The sequence below is a fragment of the Benincasa hispida genome, chromosome 7 (genome assembly GCF_009727055.1).
Source record: "Benincasa hispida cultivar B227 chromosome 7, ASM972705v1, whole genome shotgun sequence".
Classification (NCBI taxonomy): Eukaryota; Viridiplantae; Streptophyta; class Magnoliopsida; order Cucurbitales; family Cucurbitaceae; genus Benincasa; species Benincasa hispida.
In genome coordinates this window covers 49343015-49358236 of record NC_052355.1, presented here as the reverse complement: position 1 = coordinate 49358236, position 15222 = coordinate 49343015, and the positions used below count along the sequence as shown (strand labels likewise).

Below are 15222 nucleotides of genomic sequence, written 5' to 3'. Positions count from 1 at the left end.
AATTTGATTTAGGCTACCAAGAAATTCATATATGTGTTAAGGATTGCTGCCTACTTAGAAATGAGAATGAAAAGTTAGAAAGTTGTCCTCATTGTGCGACTTCAAGATGGAAGATTGATGAACGAACAAACCAAATCAAACAAGGTGTTCCTACGAAGGTATTGAGATACTTTCCTATGATTCCACGACTTAAACAAATGTTTAAAATAAATGAAGTTAGTGAAAATTTACATTGGCATTGAAACCATAAAAGTATTGATGGAAAAATTCGACATCCAGTTGACTCTGTTGCATAGGAAACAATTGATAAAAAAAATGGCCTGAGTTTTCTATGGATCCACGCAATCTAAGATTAGGCCTTGCTACATATGGATTTAACCCATTATCCAATTTGATTAGTCGGTACAATTGTTGGCCAGTCATGCTTGTTACTTACAACTTTCCTCCTTGGTTATGCATGAAAAAGAAAATATAATGTTGACATTGTTGATTCCTAGCCCTAAACAACCAGGAAATGATGTTGATGTTTATTGACAACCTTTTGGGGAATATTTACAACGACTATGGAAAGGAGTACAAGTTTATGATATTATAAGTAACACACATTTCAATTTGAGATCAATTCTCATGTGGACTATAAATGATTTTCCAGCATATGGAAATCTTGCTAGATGCACCAGAAAAGGTAAATATGCATCCCAGCTTGTGGAGATAATACTCGTTCTTATTGGTTGAAACGTAGTATAAAAATTGTATATATGGGTCATAGATGATTCTTATCAATGGCTCATCCATATCGGAGAAAAAAGGCATGGAAGGGAAAATAGAAGAAGAGTTACCTCCCAAAATTGCAACAAGTAGTGCAATATATGCCCAACTTGAAGGTTTTGATAATTGTTAGGGGAAAGGTGAAAAGAGAAAGAGCAAGAGTTATAAAGAATCGTCAAATCAAAGGTGAAAGAAGCGATCAATTTTCTTCGATCAACCTATTGGAAGGTTAATGAACTCTAAATTTCTGGTGTATTTTATTGAGTTTCAAATTATTGAGGTTCAAACTAGACCATTAATGATTTAAAACTTTGATTGTATAGGAATTACCAATACGCCACAACTTGGATGTCATGCATGTGGAGAAGAATGTGTGTTAGAGTATTATAGGTACATTATTAGATATAAATGGAAAGACAAAAGATGGAATTAATGCAAGAAAATATTTACAACTTTTGAAAATTCGCCCTAACCTACATCCTCAAGAACGAGGAGGGAGAACTTACCTATCTCCTGCTCCACACACATTGTCGAAGTCTGAGAAGAAATTATTTATTCAAGGTTGTACAATCTGAAATTGCCTGAGGGATACAGTTTAATCATTTCAAAGTGTGTATCATTAGATGAATGCAAAGTGATGGGGTTGAAGTCTCATGATTACCCTTTATCGAATGAGTTATTTTGTGTAACAATATTACTTAGTTTGATTTAAGACTATTATTTAATGACATCTTATTTGGGTAGGATGCATATGAATGAACTCATGATCTTATATAAAGGACTAGCAAAAGATTCTAATCTACTTTGGAAAGTTCATACAAAACAATTTTCATCGTGGTTGAAATCCAAAGTAATACTAATTATTTAATAACAAATGAATATTTAAAACCATAATATACTTTCACTAATAAGTAGGTATATTTATTCGATTCATCTGTTTAAGGTTACTCTGACTTGTTAAAATGGCTTGCAAATGGGCCTAGAAAATTTTTTTTGTCTTACACTGGATACATCATAAATGGGCAACGATTTCACATAAAGAGTGTTGAAAAATCAACTCAAAATAGTGGTGTTGTTGTACATGCTAGAACATTATGTAGATCCAATGCAAAAGATCAATCTTAAGTTGTGAACCTAGTTCCTTATCATGGGGTGTTATAAGAAATCATCTTATTAGATTATTATGTCTACCAACTTTCAATCTTTCGATGCGATTGGGCAAATATTCGTAATGGAGTAAGAGTCGAGGAAGTATTCACTCTTGTTAATTTACATCAAAGCCAAAGCATACTTGTACGGGAGCCTTTCATCTTTGCCTCGCAAGCCAAACAGGTGTTTTATGTTAGAGAACATGACACCTCAAGTTGTATGTCTTATTAAAAGCACCACCAAGAGGATTTCATGATTTGGAGATATACAATAAGAATTATGATGGTATTGGTTAGTAATGAACAAATTCGTAGTGCAGAGATTGACGTTGACGAAAGTGATGAGCTTACTTATGCAAGACAAGATTGCGAGGGTGTTAGATTTGAGGAGTAGTTTGATGCATTGTCTAAATGCTTGTTTCTAATTGTTATACTTTATACTACTTATTTTGTAAAGGTGCTTTGATTACATGATCTAACCTTTGTTCTGTAAAGACTTTTTAACCACTTTGGCAAATATGATATATTGATATAAGTTATTTACTATCAATTAACTTTCTTCACAAATACTTCTTCATAACTTTGTATCAATATCGATGTATATGTCATTGGATAAGCCACCTCCACTATAGTGAGATCACGAATGATGGTAAATATTTATATTGTAAAAAGAGTTCATTATTTTTATTAGAATATGACCCTTATTGATTATTTATTAATAATGCTTTTAGGTTAAGATAAAGGGAAACATGTTACCACCTCAGACTATACAACACATACAAGATACCTTGGAACTAAAAGTCAAAGGAAAGAAAAAGGTCTCTACAAAGGAAGATTAATAATGATGAAATGTCACATGACCACCAACTAAATGAGGTCGGGGTCTAAAGGAAAATATCAAATGCGTCCAATCATGAATAATAATAGTTTGCCTCTTCCGAATGACCACCCTAAATATTTCTCACTCAATCCTAATGAGAAGACAACTAAATGTAATCTTATTTCAATTCCTACATTAGACTCACCGGTTGCTCAAACAAGATTAGCAATTTGTAGGCAAACAACAACTTCTAATGTAAACAAACTTGAAAATGAAGATCATATAGTCAATGAGCGCCTATCTGAAACAACGGCTCTGCCAAAAAGAACAATGGGCTCTACAAAGATGAAGACAATAGTCGTTGATAAACAATGTAGAGTGAACCTTGTTTTCGATGAATATGGACAAACCATTGGGGATGAATCGATAGGATTAGCTTCATTTCTTGGTCCACTAGTGAGAGAGATTGTACTGAGAATTGGAAGAAACTACCTACGAGGTTGAAAATAGTTTTATGAAAATCTATCCAAGTATAAAGTTACTTTGTTTCATTTATATAATTCAAATTGAACACACATATCATTATGATTTACTTCTAAATATTCATAACTTTAGTCAAGGTACAATGTAGATGAAAATTGGCAAAAAGAGTTTTTTCCCCAAAAGATTGGAAGATTATGGAGGGCTGAAAAATATCTAGTGAAACAAATTCGAGATGCCCCAACAAAGGATGCACTTTTGAAGCTATTACCCGATAATTTGTAATCTATAGATGACTGGATAGACTTTGTGAGTGAAAAGACTAGTGCAAACTTCATGGTATGAAAATTTTTACTTCGGAACGTGTACATTTATATTTTCCTATTATTACTTTGATAAAATTATTGAAAGTCTTCTATTTGAGTAGTTGAAAGGTGAAAAATACAAAGTCATGAAGCAAAACAGCTTCCACATACATATAGTAGGAAAGGGTATGCTCATTTGGCTAAAGAGATGGTAAACATCATTGTTACTATATTTCAATTATTCTTTCATATTGTATGTGAGTTCATTTTATTTTATCTTATTTTGTAGAAAAAAAGTAGTTTAGATATAACTTCAGTCACAAGGATTGCATTATAGACTAAAGCACACAAAAAGAAGGACGGACAACTGGTGAATGTATTGACTTTGTTTGAAAATGATATCTTTAAAATTTACTATGTTTATTTTCTTAAAAGGTTGTTAAGAATATACTTTGTTGGGATGATTAGCTTATGAAGTTTGTGAACTTGCATTGGAGAATGATTTGATTGAAGTGTATTATGTTTTGTGGTGGTGGAGGAGGAGGGGAAAAAGGGAGGGGGGAATAGGAGGGGGTTTGAAAAAGTATATGAGCATTGACTTTGTTGGGATATTATACTTATAGAGTATGTGAATTTTTTTTTGAAAGTGATATCTTTAAACAATATTATATTCTTTTTCTTAAAAGGTTGTTAAGAATATACTTTGTTGGTATGATTAGCTTGTAAAGTTTGTGAACTTCCATTGGAGAATGATTTGATTGAAGTGTATTATGTTTGGGGGGTGTTGAAAAAGATTATGAGCATTGACTTTTTTGGGATATTATGCTTATGGGATATATGAAATTTGTTTGAAAGTGATATCTTTAAACATCACTATGTTCTTTTTCTTAAAAGGTTGTTAAGAATATACTTTATTGGTATAATTAGCTTATGAAATTTGTGAACTTCAATGATTTTCATTAAAGTGTATTATGTTTTTTTGGGAGGGGGGAGAGTTGAAAAAGTTTATGAGCATTGACTTTACTGGGATATTATGCTTATAGAGTATGTGAAATTTGTTTGAAAGTGATATGTTTAAACATTACTTTGTTGGTAAATGATAGACAAAAATGTGGGATTTGTGTTATATAATTTTGCATATACTTGTTGCTAGGAGCTCATTGAACAAATTAAGGCTGATACAACAACTTCAACAACTAACGTGGTTGATGGTGATGGTGCTTTGAGTAAGGTTCTTTGTCCTGACAGCGGTCATGTAAGAGGATTTGGTTTTGGTGTGACTCATATGAAACTATCTCTCTTGTCTCAACAAGATAACAAGTACAAGGTTCTTGAAAAAGAAAATTTGAAGATGAATGAGGAAATGATAAAAATGAAAGCAATGAAAGATGAAATTATAAAAATGAAAATAATTATGTCATGTTTTATAAAGAAATAGGTAATCTTTTTTTTTTTTAAGTCACTTGCATTCTTTTCTTTTTTCTTTTAACTTTTTTGTTTCATATGAAATTATCATAGGTTGTACCAAGTGAGAAACTTTCAAATACTACTGCAAGTGTACCTAAGGCAACAAATATTCCTTCAAATTTTCTAATATCATCTCCATTGGTATATTTATTTGTAATGTGAAGAGAATTATTCTTGATTTCATTATTATCTTATTCTAATATCTCATATTCCCTTTTGATAGACTATCAATAAAAATAGTCAAATTAAGTGCAGGTTATTAGATTGGTATGGCTCAGGAGAGATTGTTGAAGAAGGACGATGGCCTTCTAAATAATCCAGTTGCTCTTGTTCATCACATTCCTATTGATCTACATGCAATTAGAGTATGGGTTGATGTATCAAAGAAATCTGACGCATATTTGTGGAGGCCTACATCTGAGATGACATGTATTGAAGAAGTTTTGGGCAGTCCAGTTGCATGATCATCTAATAAAGTGATCATTAGTATGTTATTTTTTAAGCTTATTTATCTACATTTATTAAAATATTTTCTTTATTTATTTAATATTCACTATTGTTGGTGTATATAAAATCATACATTGATATAGATTTTATAAATTTATGTAGGTGAATGAAATGATGCCTTACCAGAGGAAAAGAGAACCAACAATGACAACTCAACTATGTATTTTTTAACACTTTATATTTTGAACACTTGGTGAATTTTGAACACTTTGTATTTTGAGGGCTAACTTATATTGTTGGTGTGGTCACTAAATACTTTATCTAGCTTGTATCATTTAGACACAACTTTATTCTAGAAAATTATTGAATATTTTTATTTTGTAATGTTAGTAGATTATGAATAGAAGTTATTAGTATTTATTATGTAATGAAGTATATTATGTGCGTATATTTTAACTAAAATTGAGTACTTGAGCTAAAATTTATCAAAATCTAACTAATTAAAAAATTATTTTTGAAACACAGGTTACCTCTTTTATAGCCATGACTTAAAGCTATAGAAAGATTTATATAGCATAAACGAAATGCTAATAAAAGGTTATTATAATAATTATAATAACTGGAAAGGATTAAATAACATTACTATAGCATACAATCACAACTATAAATACTATATTATAGCGTTGGAAAAAGCTTATTATATGTTAAAAATAGCACATTATTTTAGCTATACAAACATATTATAGTTTTAATAAAAAACGATATCAAATGTTTTTATAGCATCATATATAAATTGTATCTTCATACTTTATAATAGCATCCATTGTAGCTTTAGAAAAATGCTATAAAGAGTCCCAAACTTTTAATAACATGGTTTGTCAGGACTTTCGAAAAAGGCTATAAAAAGTCTATTGTAGCTTTCTTCGTTAGCTATCATATATGTTATTTCTTGTGGTGCTTCGACTCTTAAATAAACTAAAGTTTTCCACTCCTTTCTTTTATGATTTTGCTAGGAAAAGAGTTTTCTTTTCAAAAATAAGTTTCAATTCTTTGTTAGTAAATTTTAACTTTCTAAATGCTTGTTTGTATCAATACTTCCTTGATTGTTGAGAAAAGAGTTAAGAATCAAATATTTGTGTAAGTCAAACAAGCATGTACGAACAATTTGAATGAACAAACAAATAAGTGACTCATATTTTGTTTGACTGAATGTATGTTACTAGTTTAACTTGCTCAGGACGATCAAAAGCTAAGTTGGGGATATTTTGATATGTCTTGAAAAGAACAATATTTTGTATATAAATCCCTCAATTTTATAAGTAAAATCCAATCCCGATACTTTTGGAGTCCTTAGAAGAAATTTGGAGCTAAAAGGAGTTAAAATGAGCAAATAATCAATTAAGAAGAAGAAATCATAGCAAATTACACTCTTTCCCCTCAGTTGAAACAAATATATGCACCTCAATCAAAATCGTAACGTCGCAATGCTCACGCTAAACCTACGCCCAAAACTTGCTTGACATTGAAAGATAGAATGCTAAGAAATAAGGCAGCATTGTAACAAATCCACGCAAAGGCGCGCCTTTGCGCAAATGAACGTCGAGCCAGCGTCACTCCAAAGTTGCAACATTGTGACCTGTAGCCACTAAAAACCAATATTTCCATAAATTCATGTAGAGAGAAACCATTTTTTGGTACTCTCCCGATACTATGTCATAGGTCCTCTCTCGACGGTGGCTTACCGTCAGAAGAACTGTATTTGAAAATTTAATCACATTTTCCGTGAAGATCTCCCGATCTGTTGCCGAATGATATACTATCCACCAATGGTTTGGTTGCGTAGGCAATTTTATTGGAAAGTTCTCTCTTTTTAAAAAAAAAATATATATATTTTTCAATTATGATCTTCATAACCTAATATTTTAACACAAAAAAAAGCAATGGCAACGGAGCTGGGGTGAGGCGGGGATGCATTCCCCATCCCCGTCTCCGTGGGGATTTTTAATCTCCGTCCCCGCCCCATTCCCCATTTTGGGGGTCAGGGATTCGAGTCCCCACGAAGAAAAATTCCCGCTTTTTAGATTATTATTTTATTATTTTTATTATTTAAAATTAACTAAAATTAGTATTTATATTGAAATTGTGAATTTTACATAATAATTAATATTATTGTTAGATATATTTATTTCAATTAACAATTAAAAAGTATTTTAATTTTTTATTATATTAAAAAATTAAAAAAAAACTAATTCAAACAGTAGATTCAATCTATTGTTTTAGTAGTTTATATATATATATATATATATAATAATAATAATAGGGTTGTTTTTAAATATAGAAAAATGAACCAAAAATATTTATAAATATATAGTACAATTTTAGAACTATCAATAATAGATACTGATAGGCACATTTAAATATAGAAAAATGTGTCTATCAGTATCTATTATTGATAGTTCTAAAATTTTGCTATATTTTATAAATAATTTTGGTTCATTTTTCTATATTTAAAAACAACTCTATTATTATGAAAAATTAATAATAATAATTAAAATTAGAAAAAAATCATAATTAAAAGTAGTTTTTATTACTATTTCGGTTTTTAATTTTAATGTTAATTATTATTATTTATTATTTATTATTATTATTATTATATGTTAGTAATTAAAAAAATCGGGACGGAGGTCGGGATCGGGTTCGGGGTCGAGGACGGACGGGGATCCCTTCCCCTTCCCGACCGATTTAAATCCCAAGTTTGATCCTCATACCCAGTTAAACTGGAGATTTCCCGTCTCGATCAGATTGGGGATCCAATCCTACAGGAAATTTTATCATTCCCGATTGCACCTATTCTTGTACAGCCTATTCGTTACTCAATGAATATTTGTTAGATAGCAATTTATTTTTAGAAAAAAAACAATTAAGTTAATCATTACTATTTTTCTTATGTTACAAAAAGAGAGATGTATGATATAACTATACAGGCATGGGGTTGTTTTACTGTCAAAAATCTTGAGTTTTCAAGATGCAAGGCATCATGCGGAGAGATTTTGCACTAGAATAATGGACCAATTCTCTTAAAAGGAAAAGGACACACCTCCTACCTAATGAATGGTTGCTATTTTTGCTACAAGACGTGATGCAATTTTATAGCCATTCCTCGTAATAAAAGTATGGGATATTTTACAAGAATACAAATCGCAATTTCTGTGGCTAGAATATTAGATAACAATCTTTCAAATATCTATCTTCAAAAAATTGTATGATATTATCCACTTTAAACACAAGTCTTCGTAATTTTACTTGTCCATAAATATGAACTATCTATAATTTAAATGATTGAAATAACTAATAGTATGTATTTGAATATGTGGGGACAAATTAATTTCTAGATGTTAGATGATGTTTGTATTTTCTTACCCATCTTGTAAATATGAAACAAAATTAAATAATACATATATGAAATCGTATTAATAATTGTTTAATGTTTTTAATAAATTTGAAAATTCTATGTTTAGATATGGGGTTTTTTAACCGTCTTTTGTTGGTAAAAATTATAACTAATTAACTGAATGGTAAGAAAACAAAGGGACGGAATTTATATTATTTAATATATAATTGAATTAATTAATCAATTCAAATAAAATAAATAAGTATTTTTACATTAAATATTAATTGCTTTTGGTAAGAGCTTTAGAGGGGGTGAACTAGATAATCAAAGCTTTCAACAGGTTATACGTAGAGCAGTTGCTGCCATTGGAAGTTTCTCAACCACCGATTTCTTTCCGAGTTTCGGCTGGATCGTTGATCGACTCAGTGGTGTTCATGGGAGATTGGAGAAGAGTTTTGCTGAGATGGATGCCTTTTTTGAACAGGTAGTTGATGATCGCATCAACTTCAAGCCGACTTCTCGGAATGAAGAAAACATTATTGATGTTTTGTTGAGAATGGAGAGAGATAATAACTCTCAATTTGATGCACTGATCCTTACCCAAGATTGCATTAAAGCACTAATCATGGTAATTAGCTGAACATTTTTTTTTTAATTTTTTGGCAAATAGCACTGCTAAAACCATTAACCAGTAAGATTTTTTTGTTTGATACTCATTTGATTGAAACTTCATTAGATTTTTTTATATATAGCTTCATCTTTCAATACATTTGAATTCGTAGTTAAAATAAAAAAGAAAGAGGAATAGGTGTAGTTTAGGTTTCAACCTACCCTCTTAGAGCTCTCATTTATTAGCCAACAGAAAAATAGCAATTCAATTAATAAAAGAGAAAAAAAATTACTTACCACGTGACAAATTTTAATAAGTCAAATTGGTGGTTGTACAAAGATGGGTGTAACCCAGCCAGTATCTAAGTATTTTTTTTAGTGTGCATCATCTATTTTTGTGCAGCTTGTCCAAGTGTTCAATCACAAATTACAATGTGACAAACTTTTTTTTTTTCAAAATAGGTATTTAAAATATTTTTTTACATTGTGAATGAAGAGTGTGTGGTGATAACTGATAGGTGTCGTTTGGGTTGCACCTAAGTATTTCTTCATCTAGAAAAAGAAAATCAATTATTTGTGAAAAAAAAATACTAGATAACATTTAAAAAAAAAAAAAAAGGAAAAAAAGATCTAAGGTAAAAGTAATGTTTTTAAGTTTAATTTTCAAAAGAAAAATACCTATTTGCATCCCAAGTAACACATATTTTTGTGCATCCCACAAAATTGTATAATCATAATTTGTCATGAGATAAATTCTTCTTAATTTTTTTTCGAAATATTTTAATTCATTTTTTATTATTTGATGAGAGTCTAAATGCATAAAGATCAGTGCATCAATAGTACTCTTTTCGAAAATAAAAAACCAAAAATCAAATTCTTATCAAACGGAATTCGGTTACACTTTTCCAACTTTGATTTTTTTTTTATTTTCCTTCATCTTAAGAATGTGTGTGCACTTTAGGATATCTTTTTGGCCGGAGTGGAAACAGGCGCAAACGCCATTGTTTGGGCAATGACAGAGTTGATTACAAACCCAAAGGTGATGAAGAAGCTACAAGACCATATTAGAAGTTGCATAAAGAAAGATCGAGTGCAAGAAATCGACCTTGAAAAGCTAACATATCTAAAAATGGTAGTGAAAGAGGTTCTAAGGTTGCATCCACCAGCCCCACTTCTACTTCCAAGAGAAACTATGTCTCATTTTAAGCTCAATGATTATGATATCGATCCCAAGGCTCATCTTCACGTCAATGTATGGGCCATCGGGCGAGACCCAGAGTGTTGGATTAACCCTGAAAAGTTCTTTCCAGAGAGGTTTATGGAAAGCAATATTGATTATAAGGGACTAAACTTTGAGTTATTACCTTTTGGAGCTGGTCGAAGAGTTTGTCCTGGGATGAATATGGGAATCTTTACGATAGAGTTGACATTGGCTAATTTATTACTGTGTTTTGATTGGAAATTGCCGGATGGAATGAAAGAAGAAGATGTAGATATGGAAGAAGATGTTGGTCTTACTGTTGCCAAGAAATCACTTCTTAAACTTGTTCCTGTCCCTTACTTGAACTAGCTAATTATAGTTTCTTGTTATCCAGTGGAATAAAAGTTGCTCAAATGGACCACCTCTTTTAGTTATATTGTAATTTAGAGTTCTAAAATGTTTATATAATAACCTAAATATCTTATATATAAATTAAAATTTATTTTAGGCAAAGTTTTTGGTTGTCCGTGGGATTTGGATTTACTTTATTGGGTTATATTGCACTTTTAACCCCTTGAGATTTGAGTTGGATTTCGATTTTACCCTTAGGTTTTAAAGTGATGCATTTCATCATTGAGTTTTATGTTTTGTTTCTATTAGCAGAAATTGATCAATCGAGAAAAAAAATTGCAACATCTATTTAAGTTTAACGTCAAATTTGATGCAATTGGAAATGTTGATGGCAAAATTTGGACAAAAAGACTCGTCTGGCCTTCATGTGTTACTGATGGTGAATCTATATTTTAAGAAATATGTCACCTACAAAATAATCAAAATAACACACTACTACGATGCTTGATACTTAAGTTGGTTTTCAACACAATGATCAGAAAAGACATTTTAGAGTAGAAGATGACTTTACCTGATATGGAATTGTCATTATCATCTAACCTTTTATCATTGTCTCTAGGCAAGCAATGGCTCAATTGCTCCAACCTCTTGTCTTTATCATCCATAAAAAGAAGAGGGGCCAGTTAACCTTAACCTCAGTGGCCAATTGGGAGGTTATTGTTGCCAAGATGATGTAGATATGGCAGACAATGTTAGGCTTAGAAACAATTATACGACTTTAATGAATCTTACAAACAATTCTAGTAACCAAACTTGGGCAAAGCTATATAATTTCATGGCACCAGACCCTCCGCAATCAGACAAAAACCACAAATTTACACAGGGACAATTTATACTACTTTAATGAATCCTACAAACAATAGATCAATTTGTCATGAATTACTAGAGGCATGTACTCAACACACAAATAACCAAAATCTAATTAAATCAAACCCTACTACAGAAAATTGAGTTATGTGACATTTTTGTAATGCAAGTAAAGAGTATACTTGACGTTATTTTTTTTTCCAAATTAAATATACGAATTTTCTATTTCTCATTTCCTGTATTACATGTGTTCCAATAAGACAATTTCATCAACTAAAATAAACAGTTGCATATTTGAGATTCACATATTAGCCCAATATATCCAACTAACAGTTACATTCTTCTATTACCTTTCATATTTACGAATGATTCTAAAATTTACAATAATACATACTCTATCAGCCCCACCCCAATATATGATAATTCTAAAATTACTAGACCAATTCACATTTGCAACATATTCCAAAAATCACAAGACTAAAATTATATCCCCCACCACACATTGCTTTCAAATATATAACCTATAATGATTATGAACAAAACATTTAAACAAAAAAGGTTTTAGGCATTCCCATGTAGCCACATACACAAAATTTATAGGAATAACTCTACATGCGTTCATCAGATATAACGACCTAAAAATTCAGCCCACTCCACTCATACTTCATCCAATTCAAGTTGTAAGTACAAGCTCCTCATATCAATCTATAACACATAAAAAGTTAAATATACATTTTTCACTATTTATGCGTTTTATGAAAAATAAAAATTGGTCATATTACACAATTTATAATGTTACAATACAAGTAGTTTAAAAACATAGTGTTGAGTTGTATGTCCTAAAATCCACAGTTTATAAATTTAAACATATTCTATTTGAAATAAAAAATGTTATTGAGGTTTCCACAGGGTTAATGCTAATAGGAAGGGCTTATCAACCCTAGGAGGAATGCCCAAGGCTGTGAGTGACAAAGTTAATGTTTTTCAAATGTTTTAGTAATAGATGCTTTATTTAAACGTTTAGACTCATGCTTGTCTATATGAATGTTTAAAATGATTTCCAAGCAAATTATGTTTCATGAAGCCGTTAACGCATGCTAGTTTAAAAGAAGTTTATGAGCTCTTAAGTATTTCAATATTTATATTTCAGGAAGCATGTGTTAGAAGTGATGCTTATTAGCAAAAATGTTAAAGTATATGATTTATGATGCTATGCATTCAAAGTATGATTTACTTCAAAGAATGAGTTTTATGATGAATGTTAGAACTCGATGCTGAAGGACAATGTGAAGGTATTTGGACAGTAGTACCTAAGGTATGGCGCTACTTAGTGACAACTACGTGCACGTAGGTAGATTCAACGTTAGTTGTGTTGAGAATACTCCACACTAACTAAGGTTTAATGCTGAGGAATTGAGCAAAAGGGTTCTCTCTCAACTTAAAATTATGTTAAACTATGTTTTATGCTATGCTATGATGAAAAGTTTAAGTTATGAGTTTGCTTGGCAATTTTCAAGTTTTAAATCATGTTGTTTATGATTTATTAGTCACTCAATGGGCTAGTAACTCACTCGTTTTAAATTTTTTCTTCCTCAAATAGTGGTCATCTCCCTAGAGGATAACTATACTGTTGCTCTACCACTTAAAGATTCAGTTGAAAGAGAAAGTCTAGGTGTCTATTGTGTAAATATATGTACACATGTGTCATCATATTAAGGACTAGTAATGAGTGTGGGACCCATTGAACCTTATTTCTGTATACATATAACGAATTTGCTATGTATGGAACCCTGAGGTTGTTTTCAATGTTTTAAGTTCCGCTAGCTCTTAAATGTTAATTATGTTATTTCAAGGCTTCTTAGGAAGGTTAAACAGGTTAGTTAGGCAGTCTGTGCTACAAAATGTTTGGTAATTGATGTCGTCACATTTTCTTCTAGATTAAGAGGGTAATCTGGATAAGGTATGACATAAGGAGTTAGACGTAACTACAAGGGTAAAACAGTAATTTTGGCCTAGTTGTACTTACGAGCAGTTTGTGAAAGGTCATTGTACTATTGATTGGTTATATCCAATAGACACATAAATATATCTATAGTGCGAAAAATGCAGTCGTCAATCTTTAATGGAGTGCCCGACAGTTAATGGATAGTGAAGAATTTAATTAAAGAGTTTAATTAATTATTCAAGTACTGTTGGAGCTTCAGGCTACAAGTCCATGAGGTCCCCTAAGTAGCTCAACAGGATTTTATGAGAAACAGCTTTTAGATTAATTTGAACTGTTCAAATTCATTGAGGAAATTAATTATATATGATATAATTAATTAAATTTTAATTATATATGATATAATTACTATAATGTATTTGATACATTATAATGTTGAGTATTTATTTGAGAGAAATTAAATATTTGAATATGATTCAAATATTAATTATGTGAATTGTATTCATATAATTAAATATAAATATGTATTAAATATCGTTGTTGAGAGAATTAAACTATAGGTTATATTATATTGGATACAATATTGAACTATAGATTATATGTTATAATTAAAGTAGTTATCATATATATATTAAGGTTTATTATTAAAATTAATTTTATTGATTTTAATTATTTTAAAAAAAATAGTTTTAGGGAGGGAGGGTAACTCCCTCCCCCTTTTCCTCTCCACAAAGTGAGGGGTGGGGAATGGCCTTCAATCTTCTTCTTCTTGAAAGAAATACAAATAAGAGTTATGTGTTTCTTTTCCTTCTTGATTCTTGATCTCCTCTCTCAATCTTTCTCCTTCTCAAAATCCAAAATAGCCAAAGCCACTCCTCCTGGGTTCTCATCCTAAGAATATCGTGGTAGCCATTATGGTGTTGTCCAATTATTCGAGGGAATTTCTATTGAAGAATCGTTCTTCAAAGGTAAGGGTTTCGAACCCTATTTATTTTTTCTGTTAATTGTTAAATGCATGTTGTATTATTTTTTGTTAAATGCATAAATTTTGTTATTTTATTGTAACATTTTTATTCCGTGAAATTTGAGAAAAATTGGGACGATCCGCTTTCGCTTATGGTCCTTTTACAATGTTTCTTCAATTGGTATCAGAGTGGCGTTTATGGCATAATTTTTCCAAAATTTTGAAATTGTTTTTACGGTTAATGGAGGGATTTAAACAATCTATCAAATTATTCATGTGATGATTGTTTTCTATAGTTGTTTTGAATTGTTGGATAATTTCAGGATTGGCACTGTTTTTATTGCTTTGTTTTTATTTTTGGCATGTAAAGGCCCATGTTTTAGGGCATAATTATGCAATAGAGTCTGTAATTATTAAGTCCTTGAGTTTTTCGTGAGTTTACCGATGCCGATCTGGAGAAAA

At 30.7% G+C, this 15222-nt stretch overlaps 1 protein-coding gene across 1 annotated transcript; it reads left to right on the top strand.

The window, feature by feature from the left end:
- The first annotated feature begins 9068 nt into the window (after nt 1–9068).
- On the top strand, nt 9069–11104 carry LOC120082255 (cytochrome P450 71B23-like). The gene is made up of 2 exons (XM_039037542.1): nt 9069–9454; nt 10397–11104. The coding sequence occupies exons 1-2, from the start codon at nt 9290–9292 to the stop codon at nt 11003–11005; spliced, it is 774 nt and encodes a 257-aa protein (XP_038893470.1). The 5' UTR covers nt 9069–9289; the 3' UTR covers nt 11006–11104.
- Nucleotides 11105–15222: the final 4118 nt, after the last annotated feature.

Coding starts and splice junctions, on each gene's coding strand:
- LOC120082255 (XM_039037542.1), top strand. CDS start 9,290: ATGGATGCCTTTTTTGAACAGGTAGTTGATGATCGCATCAACTTCAAG. Junction 9,455..10,396: donor GCATTAAAGCACTAATCATG/GTAATTAGCTGA, acceptor TGTGCACTTTAG/GATATCTTTTTGGCCGGAGT.